The sequence below is a fragment of the Phodopus roborovskii genome, unplaced genomic scaffold, assembly GCF_943737965.1.
Source record: "Phodopus roborovskii unplaced genomic scaffold, PHOROB, whole genome shotgun sequence".
NCBI classification, from domain to species: domain Eukaryota; kingdom Metazoa; phylum Chordata; class Mammalia; order Rodentia; family Cricetidae; genus Phodopus; species Phodopus roborovskii.
In genome coordinates this window covers 2429639-2451898 of record NW_026126613.1, presented here as the reverse complement: position 1 = coordinate 2451898, position 22260 = coordinate 2429639, and the positions used below count along the sequence as shown (strand labels likewise).

Below are 22260 nucleotides of genomic sequence, written 5' to 3'. Positions count from 1 at the left end.
AACCATGACCCCTTACAGTGCAAAGCTAATGCCTATTAGGACAATACAAAAAATTTGAAATTCTGGAGACTGCCCCTGGCTTGCACTGCTCTGCTCAGGATACACAGTACCTGGAGCCTATGTGTGGATCCCCATCAACAAAGGGACTTTGAGACTGGCCGTTGGCTGACCGTAGCTCAGCAATGATTTAGTTTTCGGGCACCATTCCTGGGTTCACACATGCCACTGGCTGGTGCTCCCAAGGGCCTCCTGGAACTCCCAATAGTGTCATCCTCTTGGCTTGCCACAGCTGAGGGACTGAGCTGTCTCTCTTAACTGATCTCATGAGAGAGGGTTCCCCAGCGAAGCCAGCAGCATTTCCTGCCCTGCCCTGTTTACAAATGAGACTACCAGGCTCTTTATAACTGCACGGTCTTGTAAGGAATGTTTGTGTGAATAAACCCAGCATATTTGAAAGGCAAATCTTCTGTGGAGTTCCTTATGGCTGAACACCTCACAGCACACTTGGTCATGTTCTTTACACTATCCATCACACATATGACCAATTTGGGGGGATCTCTTACAGCTTATTAGGGAACAAAACTTCATTAATTAGATGCATTTCCCCTTCATTTTGTATTAGGGCCTTTCAAAAAACACTCTTGAGCTTCAACTGAAGGAAAAGACTACATCTTAATTTGCCTACTTCTTTGTCTTCATTTTTTCCAGTTGACCACCAGGGCAAAAACAGTCTTCTAGGCACCTCAATTCATATCAACATGCCTGAACAAGTACACATGGGGCCTAGAGAGATGGCTCAGTAGTTGAGAGCATATAATTGTTCTTATAGAGTTCAGTTTTCATCATTCATGTTAGGTGCTCACAACTTTCTGTAGCTCTAGCTCCAGGGGATCTGGTGCCCCCTTCTGGCATCCTTGGACACGCACACTCACTTGCACACACACACACACACACACACACACACACACACACACACACATACAATAATGAAATTAAAGAAAACAAGTATATATGTTAGGCTACAAAAACATGGTTTCTTATTGGTTTTAAGCTCCAAGCACCTTTAAAAGTGGCTTTCCAAGTTAAAACTGCAGATCCTGTGAAGCATGCATTCATAGCAGTATTGGGAGCTACTTAGACATCCCAAACTGGCAGGGGGGGGGAATCTAACCCAAACATGAAATGTTCATATGATGTAGTGTTATAAAATCAGTAGGCACGAATTATTTTAATTATTTTAAATAAGAGGAAATTTGAATTAATTAATTAATTAATTAATTAATTAATCCGAACCCTTGGGAGGCAGAGGCAGATGGATCTCGGTGAGTTCCAGGACAGCCTGGTCCAAGGAGCAACTTCCCAGATAGCTGGGACTACAAAGATTAACCCTGTCTTGAAAAAACATTAAAAGTTAATTTAATGTTTAGGATGCAAATTATTTTGTAGATGATGCCATATCCAGTTGTCTTTTGGCGTTATAAAGACTGGCAGGGAGAAGGAAAAGTATTCTGGTGGGGATAATGATAATTTTAATATTGTAAATACCCTACTTTTACAATGAAGGAAAAAAATATACCTCAAGGTTTCAAATTTAACCAATGGTAGTTTTCTTTTGGGTGAATAATATTAACATGCAAAAAAGGGGGGGAGTTCTGTATTGTTTTTAAGGGGGTGTTTTGAACCTCTTTTAATAGATTTTCTTTTGTTTGTTTTGTGGTTTGCTAACCATGGTGAGATGATTTTATAGTTTTTTATGTGAAACATGTGCCCTAACCTCTGGCTGAGATATTGTTGCATGAGAATGTCAGTCTCTGATTTTAAGACTTTTTTTTTTGACTGCTGTTTGCTCCCGTTGAGAGGATTTTTGACTTGCCCAAGTCTCTTGACTTTCACCTTTGTGCTAAGGATAAATATGAAGGGGATAGCTGATTTGTTCAAATATAGAAAAACTGTCAGAAATGCTTATTTAATGTCAATGAAAAATCCAAAATGCACATGGTCACTAATCATTTTAAGGGCCCGTTGCTTGAATTTCCTCCTTGATTTCAAAGCAAGACCTCTGGTTGTACAAAGTTGGCTCTTGGGGAAAGAAAATAAGGGAGACACAGTGGTCCTTGCCATTTCCAAAACTGGCAGGTATTATCATCACTGAAATGCCAGACAATGTACCAATATGCCAATCTCTCCCAACAACAACAACACACACAGAGGAATGTAGATCTTGTGCCCATAAGCCTCGAGTAGGAAGTTAAGATATGGACTAAAAAGCAAAGACCGAGCTAGGTGGTGGAGGCAAACACCTTTGATCCCATCTTTTGCGAGGCAGAGGCAGGTGGATTTCTGTGAGTTCCAGGCCAGTCAGAGCTGTCATACAGGAAAGCCCTTGTGGCAGTTTGAGTGTAATTGGTCCCCATAAGCTCATGAGGAGAGGCACTATTAGGAGGTGTGGCTTTGTTGGAGTGGATATGGCCTTGTTGAAGGAAGTGTGTCACTGTGGGGTTTCCTATGCTCAGGATACTGCCCAGTGTCTCTGTCAACTTCCTGTTGACTGCAAGATACAGAGTCTCTCTTCTGCCAGAGTGCTGCCATGCTCCCTGCCATGACGATAATAGACTGAACCTCTGAAACTGTAAACAAGCCCCAATTAAATGTTTTCTTTATGAGAATTTCTGTGGCCATGGTGTCACTTCACAGCAATAGGAAAACCTAATTAAGACAAAACCAAAAACAAACAAAAAAGCAAACAAGAGAGCCACTGGACATGTTCAGGGGTCAAGAAGTCTTAAGGATTGGAGACTGATAATCTTACAAAACATGATTTCAGTCAAAGTTTTTGCAAAATGTTTCACTCTTACAATCATAAAAATCTTCTCACTGTGGTTAGCAAATCGGGATAATCAAAGTAACCCTGATAAAATGGGTTCAAAACACCCCTCTGAAAACAAAGCAACAAAACACTTGATGTCACAGTATTTACATCCACAGTAAAACTTTAGATGGCTTTCTAAGTATAGCATTTTACTTTATAATTACGAAGGAAAGGAAATCTTATTAACAACATTCTAAAATCTAAGAAGGAGGGGTTATCCAAGTTTCATTTTATAAAACTCCATTAACCGTCTTAATAAGACTGAGGGGGGTCTTTGATAAATTGATTTTTTTTTCTTGCAGTCATGAACATTCAGCAACGTCTCACACACACAGACAGACCTGACTTTGAGACGAGGATGATCATCTAAATTGTGAATGAAGAATGCCTTTATGTTGCAGTTTCTTTCAGCATAATTAGGTCATTTGAAAAGAGCCCAGGGCTCTCTTTGCGGTTTGTTGGAAACCGTCAGGAGTACATGCTACTACTAAGCTTTTCCCTTCCCCACAGACTGTCTGACTCAGACACTATTTGAAGGGGACACCTGTTTTGAATGGATCCACAGGAAATACCTATGTGGTCTTCTCATAACCGGACCCTTTATCTGGTTGGTTGAAACATGATCATGCTTTAAAAGAAAAGAAAAGAAAAACTATGCTGCCCACAGATTGTTGCAACTTCCCCCTGACAACATTTACTGGAAGGCTGTAGGAATCAACTTTAGATTTACTTTCCTCCCATTGATCCCTGGAGCTGTAGTATAAGGAGGGAAATGTCGAAGTGCAAAAGGAATTTTAATTCCGAAAGATTTGTATTAAATCACACATGCGTGGGTGAGATTTACTTCCTCCGGGTGGTTTGGCTTTTAAAACGGAATGTAGTCTCATAGCAGTAACGACAATCATCATACATTTCTATTTATGAAACTTGTCCTAGTCGTTGAAATGGCTGAGCTGGAAAGGCACTTGCCCTCAAGCCTCATGACCTGAGTTTGATAGCGGGGACTCACTCTGTGTATTACTCACACAAGGTATCCTCTGACCTGCACACTTATCCAGTGGTATACACACACACACACACACACACACACACACACACACACACACACGAACGCGCACGTAATAAATAGAAAGTTTTAAGAGAACTTGTTTGAAGCTCATGTTGAATCTTCTGTTGCATACTGATAAATGAATAAAGCCTCGTGCAATTTTATAAGGGGTTTCACAGACATAAATGCTGATCAACTTTAAACCCTCAACCCAGTCCTAAGTAACAGACATCACCGTGTGTGTGGCTCTACATGCACTGACCCCAGGGGGTGCGGTGGCAGCCAGCATCTCCAGGGCCAGCACCTGCAGCCCCAGGATGCTGGCCCTCCGGTCACCCGGGCTGCGCTCCTGCTAGGCAGGCCTGGCCGCAGACCTCGAGGACCGCCTAGGGGGCGCCCGGCCCGGGCCGCGATCGCAGCTGCAGAATGACGCAGATGACGCCAGAGATGACACCAGGCCGCCAGCCCGCGCGCGTCCGCCGCACTCCCGCCCCGCCCGCGCAGGTCGCCGGTGCGCTCGCAGCCGCGTGCGTCCCGGGAGACGCGCCCCGCCTCCCGCGCTCCACCCCTCGCCGCGCCGCGCCCCGGTTCCCACGGCGCCACTGGGCACCGCGACCCAGCCTGCCCGCCCCGCAAGCAGCCCCGCCGGGCCAGGCCGCGCGAACATGGCGCTTGTCCCCTGCCAGGTGCTGCGCGTGGCCATCCTGCTGTCCTATTGCTCCATCCTGTGCAACTACAAGGCCATCGAAATGCCCTCCCATCAGACCTATGGGGGGAGCTGGAAGTTCCTGACCTTCATTGATCTGGTAAGGCCATAGGCTACCCCCGCCCCACCGTGTCCAGCCTGCACCGGCCCCCTCCCCGGTGTGTGTGTGTGTGTGTGTGTGTGTGTGTGTGTGTGTGTGATACAAGCGCCAGCGTGTGTGCGCCACCACCAGCCAAGCTGACTCCCATGAAGGCCTGGATGCCCCTCTCTCCTTTTACCTGGTAGGTAGGGGAGGTTAAAAAAAAAATGGGGGCACAGCCAAATGACCACAAGTCTGCTTCTCAGAAGTGTCATGGGAAGAGGATTCCACCACCAAAAGCGTCTGTCAGCCTTGATCCTGGCTGTCCTCAGGTTCATTCGCCACCAAAGTGCTTTTCCAGAGTCACCTGCCAAGGTAAACTTGCAGCACTCATGCAGGGGACGGAGCTTAGAGGTACCGGAACCCCTCCGTCCGGGGGAGAGAAATCGCAGAATAAAACCTTCTTTGCACATGCTTTTCTGCCCGTTGTCAATGAAGTGTTTTTAACCTTTCCACTAGAAACACCCTAGAGAACGGACCTTGGGGTGGCTTGACCTGACACACTTGGAACCTCCAGTCTTCCACGGTGAAAGTTTGCAGTTTGCATAATCATCTCCCCACCCCACACACACGGTACTGTTAAAGAGGTGCAGGAGACTATAATTATTATTTTAAAGTTTTCCTGCCTTGCGTACTGAAAGTACTCTTGCAGATAATCAGAGGGCGGGAACACAAGGTAAACCTGGAACTTCTGAGTGAAGGAAAAGTCACCAAGACCAAGTCAAACGGTTTCCAAACGTGGGCGGTGTGTGGAAATGAACAGAGAGAGATACACAGCCAACTCTAATCCTCCATTTTGACGAATGTGAGCCTATTTGAAGTTCTTCCCGGAGGTGTAGAATTCTTGTAGAAATGCAGGTTTAGGCTTTCAAAAGGCCTGTTTGCATCGTGTAAGATATACTCCCCTCTGAACACGTCTTACTTGCCTGTGTTCCTCTCCTCCTACATCTGTCCTCCTGGGGAGCACGCGATGGGGCGTGTGCTCCTTGCCACTTTCTGGTAGATGGTTATCACCAAGATTACCTTCCTGGAGTTGCTGATGGGCTAATCAGTGGAGCGGGGCTTTGCCAGATGTTTGCATAGTCAGATTATCATGCACAGAAAGACTTCGGAGCATGTACGAGGCACCAGGAAGCCTGTCTCTTCTTAAGGGTGTTTGATGCTCACATCAGTCATGCTCATAGGCCATTAAAAAAATACATGCATACATTTTAAGAGTCCTTTAGAGTCAGCCCTTCCCTGGAGTTGGCCCATTTGAGTGTGGCCAAACATGGAGCCACAGCTTTTATGAACACTGTCCTACTGTTTGCCTTTCATGGGTCTTGTGGGGGAGTAGAGACACAGGTCACTGGGTGAGAGGGGCAGGAACTGGGGTGCTGGTTAACCCAAGAACGGGGTTGCCGCTTCACACATTGGCATTCCTTATTATAAGTTAGAAAGCAAGGCTCACAGGAAACAATCTCCCTTCCATTAACCTTCATGTGACTTGCAACAGCAGTAGAGTCAGTTTGATAGGCTGCCGTGCCTTTTCTAATTTTGCATTCAATAGTTGGACTTGCTTATTTTTAATAGCACTTGCCTATACAGTTTTTTTTTTTTTTGTAGTCCAGTATTAAACTCAGGTTTAAAACTTCATTTCCTATTTATGCTTTAGCCCTCTGTTTATCTAGAGCTGTAATCCAATCACTCAAACTTGTCACATTCTGTGGCTCCTGATTGAAATAGAATAATTACACTTAGCCAGTAGTTCCTAAGAGAAACTACATCTGAAATGCATTCCAAAAAGCATGCATAGTGTTATTCTTCCATTAGAGGTTTCGGGTGCTTGGGGCATTGTATAGCTGTTCAAACAGCTAACCTGTCAGACCCCTGGGTTGGCCTGAAAAGAGGATCTTAATGAAAGTTACCATTTAATTTTACATCTCTCTCTCTCTCTCTCTCTCTCTCTCTCTGTGTGTGTGTGTGTGTGTGTGTGTGTGTGTGTGTGTGTGTGTGTTTAAATGACAGTGAATAAACTATATTAGCATCTTGGGCAATTTTAATGATTCTAGTCGATTTTTAAAGAGGACCATTGCTTTTCACAATTTTAATGAGAAGGTCCCATTTCTTGACAACTTGGACTGAATGTAGAGAGGGAATCAACCCTGATGGCTACAGCTGGATCCTAGTTCTGCAGAATCAGTTTACTCAACAGGAGTCAGGAAGCTGGAACTCATGTATCCAGGTGCAGACGGTTATGTGGTGGTAGCTATCCTGGCCTAACTTCCAATCCGTCTTTGGGTAGGATAGTAATTCTGGTAGATTCAAACCTGTGGTCAAACCCTGAAGCACAGCTTGTTGTTACCGGTAATCTTAGATTATTGTTGCCCACGAGTTGCTTTTCTTGGTGTGGGAAGCCTGCAGGGGATCGAGAGCGTTATTGGAGTGTTCAGGTTAGTAAGTGGGAAAAGACCATCTGCATGTGGTGAGAAGGGCGGAACCCAAGGATTTCCATCTCTAAGCCCAGGATCCATGACCATGTTAAACTACCTGGCCAGAGAGGAATTCGGGCTGCAGGTGGACTTTGGACTGCTTAACAACTGGGCTTATTTTTTTTTTTTTCTGGATGATGCAGAATAATTAACTGGGCTCTGTGTACTCCTGAGCATCCTTAAACGCAGAATGACAAGGGAAGACTCAAGAGGAGGAGGAAGAGGAAGAGGTGGCCTTTGAAGTGGAGGGCAGAGTGGCACCATGGTCAGTTGTGAAGATGGCCAGGGAGGGGCAAGGCATTGGATTGTCCTCTAGCATTTCTGGAAGCCATAACAGATTTGCTGACATCCGGTTTTTGTCTCAGGGAAATGTGTTTGGGCTTGTGACTTCCAGAGCTATAAAATAATAAGCGTATGTAGTTTTGGCCACTAAAATTCTGGTAGCTTGTCTTAGCAGCAATAGAAAGAGAACATTCTTGGCTGTAAAGCCTCTGGTTTAAAGAAAGCATTCTCACAACTGAATGCATTCTGTTAGCTAGTCCTTTTTGCATATTAGACCTTTGTTTCATTTTGGATTTTATGGAAACATAGGGTTTTTTTTAACCTGCTTTTTATCATGACGAGTATGCATATGTGTAACATGGAAAAAAGTATGCCTTTACTTTGCTGTGAACCATCTCAGAAACTTGCTATACAACACCCTGAGCCAGAAGAACTACTCTTAATTGTAAACATGCCAGGAAAAAAAAAATTAAACAAGCTGTTTAGATATTCTCTTAGTCAGTGTTATTGCTGATGGGTTTTCTTCCAATGATCAGGATTCATGCCTGTATTCACTAGCTGCACGGTTCTTCTTCAGCTTGCATAGTAATTATTCCCAAAGATAATTAAAACAAAGAATTAGAGTAAAAAATGGCATAAATTAAACAAAAACGTGATGGAGCATTGTATAAGCCCTCATGATACCGCTAGGAGCAAGAGGTTCTAAGTAAATGAATAAGCGGAAATTATCTCTTTCCAAATAGTTCTTTTCTTTGTCCTCCCTCCTTCCAAAACACCAAAGCCAGTCTTAAAGTATTTTGACCCAAACATTATGTAGATGTGTACATTAGAATGTCTAATAATGGAGGCAGACTCAACTCCCTTGAAAACACGAACTGGATATTTGTTATTATAACTTAGCAATGGTGTTGGAGTCAAATTCCTAAAAAAAAAGAAAAAAAAAGTGAGGTCTGGTATTGCCACCCACTGTGGCCTTATTACTTACCATTTTGAGAGTTATCATTTCTCAGGGCAGTGTGTTGCCCATTGCTTCCGTACTGACGTTTCATCCAAGCATTGGCCAGATGTTCCATGCTCAAAGTGTCAGCCAAGAGCCACATGACCAGCTGGGTCCAGGTCCACTCTTTAACTCACACCTTTTGTTTTAGTCATTTTCCCCCTGGCTGTGACAAAATAACCCCCAAAGAAGGGGTTTAAGGGACTAACAGTTTAATTTGGTTTACAGTGTGAGACAGAGGCCATAGTCCACCACAAAGGGGAAGGCATATTGGCAGGAGTGTGAAGTTGAGGGTCACATGCCTTCTGATGTCAGGAAGCAGAGAATGGAGTTGGGCATCAAAATGTCAAGGCTCACCCATACCCACTCATTTCCTCTAAGGAGGCCCCACCTCTTGAAATTTCTGTAACCTTCCAAAACATGTTCAGTGGGTGGGGTCCAGTGCTGAAACATGGGGGCCTATGGGAAACATTCCACACCCAACCTCAACACCTTCTCAGCCAGAAACTGAATCTTAATAAGATCATCACGTGATGCTTGCCCACATTCTAACTTGATAAATGATGTTCTTGGCTGCACTGTTTTGTCATTTAATGTGAAATGCCCATACATATTAATTATACATACTTTCAAAATATGCTTAAGTTGCCTTAAAGTGTGACATACTTAAAACATGCAAAAATTACAGCTTGAAATAAAAGAGAAATACAGGTGGTGGGCTAGTTATTACAATTGGAAAACATAGGGATAATCTTCAAGGGAGCCAAGACATAAAAAAAAAAAAAAAAAAAAAAAAAAAAAAAAAAAAATCCATTCTCTGTCCCTAGAGTTGAAATGAAGGAAGATTAAAATCCTATCTGGGGTAAGTCTCTTCTGGGCATTGACTTTTTGAGGCTGTCACCCATATCCTCAGATTTAGGACACTAGTAGCATAATACATAAACCCTTTTTTAAGCATTATTATAATTCAACAATGTTTTGTTTTCCTGCTTTGTTTTTGAGACAAAGTCTTGCTGTGTATTCCTGGCTGGCCTTGAACTGGAGGATACATTTCCCTGTCTGTCTTTTTAGTGCTGGGATTAAAGGCATGTGCCACCATAGCCAGCTAATTAAACCTTCTTAAAGTTGATGAAAAACCAAGGCAGGGTCTTACATTTCATCTGAGCAAATGGATGGAGAATGGGTTCACATTGTATCATTATCTATTCTATTATCTGTTGCAAGAAGAATTTGAGAACACCATAGAAGGAATAGAATAATAAAGGTCGTGGACTGTTCAAAGAGCAGGAGATGATCAAGCCGATGTCCCTGGAGTATACGTATTTTGCTTTAGACGCGAGACATTTATGAAAATGTTAAAGGCCTGCAGAATAAAATGCCCAAGCAACTGCACTCTGCCTTTGAGTTAGTCTTATGTCCCTTGCATACTTATGAAGGACTTTCTTGGCTGCAGTTGATAGCATACTCTGAATAGGAAATAAAATATCCCGGTGTTATTCTGTATGTAGTTATGTTACTATGGTGTGTAGTTTTGCCAGTCACTGCCCCATGAACAAAGTCAGTTGGTTTTTGTTTTTAATTCTTTTCTTTTGGACATTATACAGAGGATGTGACTGCCTGCTTTTCTGCAGTATACTCGAGTGTGAGTGAACACCTGAACCACCAGATTTTTTTTTTTTTTTTGCTAATCTAGAAGAAGAAGAAAAAAACAAACAAACAAACAAAAAACAGGAGAGTAATCCTTTGTATTTAATCTTTCTCTCTGTCTCTCTCTCCCTCTCAGGCTCCTTTTGGATTAGGCATGGAACAGAAGCCTTGTTTGGTCAGGGGAGGGGAACTGGGCAATGATCTCTCCACCCTTCCCTCCTTTAGCTGAGAGTAGCATTGAGATCTTAGAAAATCATGTGACCAGAGGTTGAGGTCAACCTGTCCCAACCCTCGCTGTTCCCCCGACGTCTGGTTTCATATTCAGCAAAATTGGTAACTACTTTTGAGGGTTTTCATCTGTTTTTCCATGTTGTCCATGTTGTCATATGTTTCTGTGGAGGCGCGAACAATAGTACAATTTTCCACGTTGAATCAGATGTTCTTGTGCTCCAACCAAGCCTGGAAAATTCTGGCTGCCTGGGGTTCTGTAATAGCAGGGCTTTCTCTGCACAGCCTGTGGGAGACTGTTACAGGACTCATTTCTCTCCCGCAGTGCACTGAGTCCCAGAGTATCCAGAGAGCTCTGTTTGAAAGGGACACACCCTTTGACAAGCTCCATTGTGGAGCAGAACATAATCTGCGGGGGTGGGGGGGGTGGGGGGCGGAGACATGCCTGCCTTCGTCTGTTTACACGTATGACGATTTTATATTACGGGAAATGTTAATTGCAAAAGTAGTGTGTAATTGTTATAGAAAATTTGTACATCTGTGACCACAAATTGTTATTTTTTTCATTTAAAAAAATATTAAAAATGGGAAATATTTATAAAATACAGGAACCGATAGGGAGGAAAGTATTTCCATCTTAATTCTCCCTAATTTCTTTACCTCTTAGTGTATCTAGATGTTATTTAATGGACATTTATGTGCCTATAAAAATACACAAAAAGTTGTACTACAGATATGTGTATGCATGTATGCACATATGTACATGTATGCTAGATTAAAAATATTATTTATGTCACTTTCAAATTACAAATGTTACTCAGATGCCGATGTTAGTATTTTAATATTTACCCTGTCAGTCAGTCACACATATATTATTATAAATACAAGATCATTATCTGCACACATTTTTTATAATTTTATTTTATATCTCCATACATTAAAGATACTTTTATGGAGTCTTTAAATTTTGATAGGTGCATAGAATTTTGTAATTATTATCATGACTATCTAAAACATGACTTTGTATTTTTACTCTTCAGAGTCAAACACTCCACTGAATTGTTGTAGCTACAGATGTGCTTTACAATGTTATTCATGCTATTTTCCTATAGTCGTACTGTTTCCTAGAAACAAGGTAGAAAGAGCACCGTATGTTTTTGCTTCTACCTTTTCATTCATTTACCATAATGGTTCTCAAACTCATGAATGCTTCCTTGTATCAATAGTGTGTTCCATGTTGTTAAATGTACCACAGTTGGCTAACTTTATTTAATCTATTTTGATTACATTTATGTGTGTGTGTGTGTGTGTGTGTGTGTGTGTGTGTTTCTGTATGTGTGTTTATGTGCCAGGACACATATGTATGGGCTAGTGGTGTTCTCATGTTCCGTCTTTAGGCGGGTTCCAGGGACTGAACTTAGGACATCAAGCTTGCATTCTTAGGTTCCAAGAGCCTTTATTTACCCTACGAACTATCTTAGGCCAGTTTATTTGCTCTTAACATTTGTGGTTCCAGTGTTTATATGAATACACGCTTCCCTTTGTAGAAGGTATGCACCTTGAGTGCAATTGCTTGGTCACTACAAACACACATTCAATGTTACATGAGAGCATCACAGGGATTTCCTGAAAGGCCGCACCTTGTTGGGTGGACCCGGGTGGCGTGTGCGTTCAAGCTTTGTGTTTTCAGTATGTTGAGGTCTCTTCTATTTTATCTGTGTATCGACTGCTGTAAGAAAGACAGAGGGATCTCTTGGAGTAATCTATAGAATTGGGTATAGATTACTACAAGAGATCCCTCTGTAATTCTCCTCAGTGATAACATTTTGCACCCAAGAGACTGGTACTGAAGCATTTAAGGTATGAACACTTTTATCCTAAGGCATGGACACTGCCCATCCTCACAAGGATCCCTCCTTGTAGCCTTTATCTTCCACACCATCCCTGACCACTGGCGATCTTATTTGCTCTCCACTGATATAATTTCAAAAAACCCTTAAGAATGTTACTTAACTAGAAACATACATTTCTGACTGTTTGGAATTGCTTTATTTAATTCAGAATAATTCTCTGGACGCTCATACACATAGTTAATATCTCATGCTAATGGATGTAGCCAAGCTTGTTTAGCCATTCACACATTAAGTGACGCCAGGATTGTTGCTACTCTGGAGCATTATAAAGAAGGGTGCTATGGATATAAGGGATCAGGTCATTTTTGTGTGTGTGATTATGAGCTTTCATTTCTTTCTTGTGGATGCGCAAGCGCTAACGATGGCAGTTGCAGTTGTATATATTTTTGTTTGTTTGTTAATTTTACTCTTTTTATTCAATTTGTGACATCTTCTTCCTCCCTCTCCTTCTTTGCCCTGAGACAGAGTCTCAGGTAGCTCTGGCTGTCTGGGAACTCAACTATGTAGATCAGGCTGGCCTTGAACTGACAGAGATCTGCCTGCCTTTGCCTCCTGTGTGCTGGGGAAGTTTTCATCCATTATTTCTTCAGGTATGTTTTTCCTGTACCTCTTCGTTCATCTCTTTCTCTGGGGCTCTGGCCTTTGATGACTGTGTCACAGTTTAATGGGTTGACACTCTTTTTTTTTTTGGTTGTATAATTTCTATTGATCAAGGTTCAAAGTTACTGATTCGTCTATCAACCATTTTCTTTTACTGAGCACATCCCGTTATTTATTTAATTACTTATTTAAGTGAATTTTGCCTTATTTAGGGTGTGATAAAATACCTTGACCAAAAACAACTTGGGGTAGGAAGGGTTTATTTTATCTTACAACTCTCAGGTCATACCCGGACACTGAGAGAAGTCAGGGAAGGTACTGAGTGTGGGAATCTGGAAGTATGAATTGAAGCAGAGGATATGGAGGAACTGCTTCCTGGTTCACTCCTTAGGGTTTGCACAGCCTGGTTTCTTATATCATCAAAGATCCAGGGGTGCGACCTCCCACAGTGAAGCTAGCTGGCCACGCCCACACGTACTGATGGGTTCTGTGTGCCAACTGGACACAAGCTGGAGTCATCAGGGGAAGGAGTCTCAGCTGAGGAAATGCCTCCATGAGATCCAGCTGTAAAGCATTTTCTCTATTGGTGATAAATGAGGGAGGGCCCCGCCCGTGGTGGGTGGGGCCATCCCTGGGCTGCTGGTCCTGGGTTCCCAGAGCAAGCCAGGGGAAGCAAGTCAGTAAGCAGCTCCCCTCCATGGCCTCTGCATCAGCTCCAGGGTCCAACCTTGCTGGAGTTCCTGTTCTGACTTCCTCCAATGATGGACTGTGACCCGGAAGTGTAAGCCAAACAAGCGCTTTCCTCCCAAATTTGTGTTTTGGGCATAGTGTTTCATTGTAGCCATAGAAACCCTAGGACAACACATTAATCATTAGTCAAGAAAACGCCCCATGGACTTGCCCACAGGCAGTCTGGATAGAGGCGTGTTCTTATTGCAGCTCCCCTTTCCAGACAACTCCAGCTTGTGTCAAGCTGACAGTAAACTCATCCAGAACAGATAATGTATGTTTTAGATATGAAATGGCCATCTGGTTCCTTTTTACAGTTGCTGTTGCCTGGAAATGCATTTCTACTTGTCATCCATTTCAACGGTGTTCGCATTTACCTTAAAGAATAGTTCCAAAGAGTCGCTTTGAATTCCAGTGTCTAAACCAACTTTGATTTAGCATCTGCTGATCGAGAAAAATTACATATGCATGCCTTAATTTTTTCTGTGTATTTGTGCACATCAATTTTTTTTTTTTTTTTGGTTTAATGCCCTGACCTTTTAAACAATTATTTGCGTGAGAATCTAGGCCATTTCAAAGTCATATGGAAATGTTTATTCATTGGCCTGTTTTTTAGCAGATATCATCCTGTTTGGGTTCCAGTTTCATATCCTGTCTCATGGAGGTTTTTTGGTGTCCATAGAATTTTCGGTGTGCTCTCTGCTTTTGGAGCCTGACAGGATCTTGCACCACTCAGGTTAGCTGAGATTTGAACAGTGACTTACTTAGGTGTCGGTTCCTCTTTTGAAGCCACCACTCTGTTTGTTTGGGTCTTTTCTGTTTGTGCCCGGGACTGATGTCAGTTGTTATGCACTTGTGTGTGGCATTCTTCAGTTTCTCCTTCCAGTCATGTCTGCCCTGTGATTTGTGTCCTGCTTTCCCGGCTCAAAGGATGGTGTCTTCTTGACTATTAGCAGCCCATGCTGTTATGCAGACCACACCCCTGGGGTGTGCCTTCCCAGTAAAGGGCAAGAAAAGAGATAAAATGCACCCTCTTTCATAACCTACTTAGTGTGCTTCCCACGGAGGAAAGGTGTTTTTTTGTTTTTTGTTTTTGTTTTTGTTTTTTTTTTTTTTTAATAGGGGGTGGTGAGAGACCAAGGGGAGTAGATACTTGGCTAAAGTGGGGACAGGGACAGAGGACACAGAAGTCTGGCTAGTCCCCTAGCTGAGAAGAAGGGTTTCCTGAGGAGTTTCTGCTGCCCATGCTTGCTGTCTCGTTCCTGGAGCCAGCTGCTCTCAGCTCATACCCGGGGAACAAAGAGGCTTTCTAGGCCTTGGAGCTCATCTTATTCATACCCACATTAGCGTCCGATCCCCCTGCCCTTGTGCATTTTCCGAACTTCTCTGATAGTCGATTTTCCTGTTCTCTTCAGTTTGTAGCGTTCTCTTGGAATGGCAGGTGATAGCAGCTTGCCGTATTTGGACTGGCCCCAGAAGTAGCCTACATATGGTTTTAATACCTGGTTCTTAGGCAAAATATTTTGTAAACATTTCCCCATGCCATTATACACTTAAATAAGAGCATATTCCTTCATGTGGGTGTGTCTATTGATTGTCCTAGCCAATGTATGAATAGATAAATCTTCTGCACATCAGTGATTTTTTTTTTTCCAGGGATAAATTCTTTGACACAGAATAGAATACCAAGTCATTAAGAGCAGGTCTTAACTGTAGATCATTTTGCAATCCTTCTGATAGCAGAGCAAAGGTTTGTCTACACTCCGGTTAGCTCTCTAGAGTGGAATGTCTACAATACACATGCCAACAATCACTCAGGGCTCTTTAGCCTCGAAGTTTCCTGTCCAGGCATTGCAAACCTTTCACCACATATCTCATAAATATAAGTGACTCGCTGTCTTTAACTCCGAGTTTATAAAGCACAGTGCTATTAGCTACATTTGGTTTGGCCTCATAAATATTTGAGCCAAACATAAATCTTCATGTCCTAATCCTAATTAGTATAGAGACAACATGGCTGAAGAGATTAGCTTGGCTTTCTGTGTATGGGCACCATGTGTCTGCCTGTGCATTCTGTTCTTCTCCCATTACAATTGGGCTTGGCGTGGCCGTGAGTGATTGATGAGGTCTATCCAATTTGAAAAGTTGACTCCTCACATTAGGAGTCTGATGGAAGTTTCTGTGCTGTTCTGTGACACATCTCTTTTCTGTCATATTCTTACATCCTTGCTCCTGCTAAAAAGTGTTACAAGAGCTCAGTCAGTAAAGTACTTGACTCACAAGCCTGGGGACCTGAGTTTCATCCCATACAAGTCACTTCAAATACACGGGCCTGATGGGGAATGGCTGGTAGAGGAAGTTGGAGAGGAAGACATAGGCTGACACCTCTTGGCTTCTTGGCTAGCCAGTTTAAACTAATCAGCGAGTCCCAGGCCAACGAGAGAACTTGTCTCAAAAACTAGATGGTTAATGAGGAGTTTCACCCTAAGTTGACCTCCATCCTCCACATGTTCACGCCCCCCCCCATAGACATCCTTTTAAAATGCTATGGTATATTCCTTGTTCAGATAGATCACTTCTATATCTGTGCAGGGGTTTTTCCAACACTACAAGTAAGTACTTTGAACAAGTGTAGTTAAGGAGATATTTACCTATGCATACAGGGCATACCACAGCAGAAGCCCTTGCAAACTGGAAACTGGGGGGCAGGCTGCTACTGCCAGACATGATGCAGCAACCTGTGTGCCCGCCCATGGCAGAGGGTCCCTTCAGGAACTGAGGGAGAAAAGCAATGGCCCTGTGGTACTCTGAGTAAGAATTGCCTCCCGTAGGCTCAGATACTTGGCTATTTGGTCTGGGAGTGACCCCACTCCCTGTCCTTTCTGCTCTCTGTGCCTGATGAATTACCACTCTGCTTCCTCCTGTCATCCCCTTCCTTCCTGCCATTGTGGACTTTGTCCCTCTGGCACTATTAGTTACAAGAAGCCCCGTCTTCCTGGAGATGCTTCAGTCGCGGTATTACATCACAGCGACAGAGAACGCTGCTTATACAACCCCAGCCTTCTGCTCTGTCCTCCGTCCAGTGTTCCTCACTGTTTAAGCCTGGAACAAAGCTGAAGGCAGAAAAGCTTCTGAGGCTGCCCAGGGACATCTATCAGTAACTACAGGAAAATGTACTGAAATCAGATCTACTACCACGGATATTTTCAGAGGTCTGTGTCTAACTTGTAGCTCACTGTGTGCTCTAGAAGAGCATGTCTGTTTCACAAGGCATTTCTTTATAGCTGAATATAAAATGATAATGATAAGTACTACCTCTCATTAATCATGCCACCGATTTATTGGGACGATTATATACTTTGTGGGAGCCTGTCCATATTAGCGATAACGTGTCTATTGGGCTGTATCGCATAAGTACGTGCTAGCAACATATCTTTAAGCACTAACTCACTTCAATCCTCAGTTATTTCTACTTGGAAGATCTATACACGTGAGCAAGCTCAAATTCTCACCTAGTCATGCCTGTCCAATCAGCAGAACCATATCAAAGGATGTCATAGGAGTCTTCTTGGTGTGTCTGTGCAGTTACAACTACACGTCTCAAATGGTACACTACATGCGTGTAGGCGGCTTCCTCTCCTCAATGCTTTCCACTTTTCTCGGTTCTAGAATTTTGGGCATCTGTCTATTCTCTTCAGTGTGTTTAGCTCCCCAGAGAACTTAACTTTTTTTTTTTTTTTTTAATGTAAGGAGTTTACACATGGATACAATGTATTTGTACTATTCTCACACTTTCTCAAATTTCTCCAATGTCTCCCTAGTTTCTTTTTGGGTTCAGGACCTCTGTGTGTGTGTGTGCGTGCGTGCGTGCGTGCGTGTGTGTGTTTGTGTGTGTGTGTGTATCACCTATTTATGTTTTATTAGTTTTTTTTGGTGTATCACCTATTTATTACAATTAGTGTTTCCCTTATTTGTACGGGTTTAGAGTTGACCACTTGGAATTGGGTTTTGGTCCTTGGATAAACCACTCACCCACCCACCCACTCACCCACCCACCCACCCAACCAACCAAAGAAAACTGGCTCTCCCTTCCTCCACAGTCATTCACTGCCTATAGCTCTTCATCTAGGCATGAAGCATCGTAAGTTTTTCCTGCATCTGTGAGGGCCTGTGCACTAGTGTGGTCGTCAAAGTTTTCTTGTAGGCAGCCACACTGTCAGGAGCTCCTGGTGGCAAGGTCCCTGTCCTATCCAGAAGAGACTATCACAGCAGACACCCTGGTCCTCTGGCTCTTGCAGTCTCTCGCTTTCCTCTTTAATGATGGTTCCTTGAGCCTTAGGTGGAGGGATTTTGGTATGGATGTTCTGCTCGAGGATCAACAGTCTCGTATTCTCACCCAGATAACAGTTTTAAGTCAGTGAGCACAATGGCCATGTTCTTGTCGCATCCGAGAATAAAATCAATCAGAAGGGACGTGCATGTCTGTCACTCACACATCTATCCTCTTATCTGTACTTGAGACTGTCCATCTTCCTTTCACCATGCTAAACTCGTTTGTGAACACACTCGACTTCAAAACCTCTCGCCTTCTGAACATTGCACAGACTATCTCTTCTCCCTTCCCTCCCTGTTATACAGTTTTCCACTTTGACTCCCCATTTCCATCAGCATACAAACACACGGTGCCATCTGTCATCTTAAACACAACACAATAAAATGTGTCTCTAACTTGAATTGCTGAACGCCACCCGATTTTTCTGGGCATGTTTTCAGCAAGACTTGAAAGCTAAAATTGGAAGTTCTGGTTTCAGCTCCCTCTTCTCTCATTCTCTGTTAAAAACACCCCATTCCAAGGAATCAGCTCTAATCAAGGCCACGACTGGCCACTGGGTCAGTTAACACCATGGCATTGCTGAGTCTTTATGTAGCCTAAGCTCTGAGAAATGTTTGGTTCAATTGTTGAGCTCCTTGCAGCACCACGGCAGAGCCTGACCTCTGGAAATCCTGATTGTATTGCATTTCCTGTTTCATTCCTCCTGGCTTCTCTTCCTCTTCTTCATCCTCAGTGTTGAATTCCCAGGAGTCATTTCTAGACTGCCTCCCTTTCCAGACTATATTCATGCCTTGGTGGTGGTGGTGGTGGGTGGGGCTCCTTTTGTACCCTGACTTGAAAGGCTCTGGGGGGGGGGCGGGGATAGTAGTCCTCAAAGTGAAACTTGGTGCCCTGTCTCTTCTAAGTCTCAACTCCCCTGTACAACTGTCTTCTTTTAAAATTTATATTAAAACAGTTCTTGACTTCGATCCCCAGCCACCTCTACCTCCTTGTTCTTCATTTACACAAGTACCACCAGCATGCAAGACTTTGCTGCACAACTCCGCACTTAAGGACTAATTGAATTTTCATTAGCATCTTTATTTCTCCTAGTGGCTACCTTATCTTTAAGTCTGCACTAAAATTATAAACACCCCAGCAATAATATGTAGTTCTCAAACATTTTAATTCAGTTGGATAGCTACTAGATAATGGGAAACAAACTGATCATATTTTGGGAAATGACTCAAGATTAGAGAAGAATCTTCATATATAAGCCCAAGCACATGATTTTTTTAAAAGATGTCCTGTTATCTTGGAGAATTTTGGTGAATTTTTTTTGATTAAAAAAATTAGGTTGTTTTTTCTTTTTATGTTATCATTTAGGAGATGTTATGAGTAGTTTTTCCCACCGCTCTGGTCTGGGCCCTCTGCTGTGCCAGCCCCAAATAATACACAGAGACTCTGTATTTGATATAAAGCTGTAGTCCAGTTACTGGTTTCTTATCGGCTAGCTCTCTTTTAAATATTAACCCATTTCTATTAATCTAAGTATTTCCATGTGGTCTCATCTTACCGGAGAGAGGGGCTGGCGTTCTTCTCTCTCTGTCTTCTATCTTGGATCTCCTCCCTACTATGCTGCATGCTCTCCTTCCCCTGAACACCTGGGCTTTCTCTTTCCTTGTCTGCACATTGTGTGCAAGAGGGGGCTTGAAAAACTTTTAATCATAGAATAACTGATGAAGCAGTGTGTGTGGCATGTGCATAAATTAATTATTAAGGAAGTAGGTTGACCACCATTGCTGTCTTCACACACACACACACACACACACACACACACACACACACATTCTGGCCAATCTTTTTGCCTCCTGCCTTAAGTCTCTACCACCCTAAGACTTAATCCTCTTTAAAATAATATGTACCCTAAACTAAATATTGTGTTCCTTGGTTTTGCTTGATTAGGGCCTTCATAAAAAAACGGTCTCATTATGAAGTCTTTCTTTACCCAAACAGAAATAGCATGTTTCAACAGGGTAAACTTGACAACACAATGGCCCATTGTGTTGCTGCTTACACGCGTATGCTTTTTATTGCCTTCTGTACCATGTAATTTGGACTTGCAACTGATTAGCCAATTAGGAGTTGGAAGGGAGGGATGTAAATGTTACCGTCTAACTGACAGAGTGATTTATTAGAGGCATGTATTTGTGGAATGTCACCTGCTTTCTTGTTTGGGAGGCTTCACGCCAAACCTAAACATGAGTGGCAGTGGCAGACCTGTACCCAGCTGTTTAAGGAAACCCAGGCTCAGCTGAATCCCAGTAGAGCCCAGGGTGTTTGTTTGCCGGTGGTGTCCCGCTGATGCGCGAATGCGCTTTCCTTTCCTATGGCTTTTACTAGTGTGACCGAGACCTTCTCCCATAGGAATGGAGCCCACTGCCTCTGCTGCCTCTGCTCTACCTTCCTCGCATCCTTGTCCCTTCCTATTGGCACTTCTCCGGTTTACTTCTCTATAAACAGTTTTTTCCCCATTGGCCCTATGTTTATCTTGATTTAGGAGAAGGTAGGAGATTTTTGTTTTTCATTGAACAATAATAAAACTAATTCTTTTTATATTTCGTATTAGTGTGATTTGGATAGGCAGTGCTGGCAGCTAGTCTTCTAAAGGAACCAGGAAAATAAGGAGATACTTTTTAAAATCTTTTTAGAATTGAAAATAGATTCTTCTTCAGACACCACACCCTGGCCATGGTTTAGCCCCTCTCTGCCCTTCTGAGCTCCCTGACATCTTCCCTCCCCCTTGAAAGCCACCCCCCTCCATCTCCCAACAGCAAAGAGCAGGCCTCCAACAGAACACGACAAAACAAAACGCAATAAGACAAAACAAAAGCCCCCATAACAGAGCCTGCACGAGGCAGCCCAAGGGGAGGAAAAGGGGCCCAAGAGCAGGCTAAAGAGAAACACTCCTGGTCCCTCAGTTAGGGATCCCACAAAAACGCCAGGCTAACAGCTGTAACAGTCAGAGGACCCCACAGGCCCCACTCATGGTAGCGTCTCTGTGAGCCCGTAGGAGCCCTGCTCCGCTGATTCCGTGGGTGGTTTTCTCCTCCATCTCCTCTGGCTCCTACAGATTGTCTGTCCCACCTTCCATGGTTTCTCTGAGCTCCGAAGGGAAGGGCCCAAAGGAGACCTCCAATTTAGGCTCCCTCTCCATGTCTGGCTGTGGGGCTCCACATCTGCTCACATTTGCTGCTGGAGGAAGCCTCTGTGATGACTGGCACAAGGCACGGATCTGTTTAGTTGTCTGGCAGTGGAAAATAAGAGTTTAATTTGACTGTTAGATTTATCTAGAAAATCATTAGACATTCGACAAGGAGGGCCCTACAAGGAGAAACATACATGGTCCCCCTGAGAAGTGGAAAGGGACAAGAGCTCCTGAGTAAATTGGGAGTACGGGGCGGGGGGGGGGGAGGAGAGGGGACAGGAGAACAAGAAGGATCGGGAAGGTCAAGTTGGGGGAATAACAGAGAAGGAGAGCAAGGAAAGAGATACCTTATAGAGGGAGCCATTGTGGGCTTAACAAGAAATCTGGTACTAGGGAAATCTCCAGGGATCCACAAGACTGACCCCAACTAAGAATCTGAGCAATCGTGGAGAGGCTACCTTAAATGCCCTCCCCCTATAATGAGATTGACGACTACCTTAAATGCCATCATAGAGCCCTCATCCAGTAGCTGATGGAAGCAGACACAGAGACTCACAGCTAAGCCCTGTGCCGAACTTCTGGAATCCAGTTGTAGAGAGGGAGGGGTGAGGGACAAAGGAGTCAAGACCAGGCTACAGAAACTCATAGACACAGCTGACCTGAGCAAGTGGGAGCTCACAGACCCCAGTCTGACAGCTGGGGTACCAGCACAAGACTGAACCACGCCCCCTGAACGTGGGTGTCAGTTGGGGGCCTTGGGCAGTCTATGGGGCTTCTGGCAGTGGAACTAGTATTTATCCCTAGTGCATGAATGGGCTTTGGGAGCTCATTCCCTATGGAGGGATACTCTCTCAGCCTAGATAAATAGGGGAGAGCTTAGGTCCTGCCCCAAATGATGGGGCAGACTTTGTTGATCCCCCGTGGAAGGCATCACCCTCTCTGAGGACTGGATAGGGGATGGGATGGGAGGATGGGGGGAATGGGAGGGCCAGAGGGAGAAGGAACTGGGATTGGTATGGAAAATAAGATTGTTTTTAATTTATATAAACATTAATTTAAAAAAGACATTCAAAATTTTCTACTTTCAAAAGGGTCCCAATAATATTCACAT

At 43.5% G+C, this 22260-nt stretch overlaps 1 protein-coding gene across 2 annotated transcripts in view; it reads left to right on the top strand.

Moving 5' to 3' along the window:
- The first annotated feature begins 4460 nt into the window (after window positions 1–4460).
- The window catches only part of Aig1 (androgen induced 1), a 208747-nt gene continuing 190947 nt past the window's right edge, over window positions 4461–22260 (top strand). For both annotated transcript variants that reach the window (XM_051206173.1, XM_051206172.1), the window contains exon 1: window positions 4461–4723. In XM_051206173.1, the coding sequence (XP_051062130.1) occupies window positions 4583–4723 (141 nt within the window). In that variant the 5' untranslated portion in view covers window positions 4461–4582. The remainder of the gene's footprint in view (window positions 4724–22260) is intronic.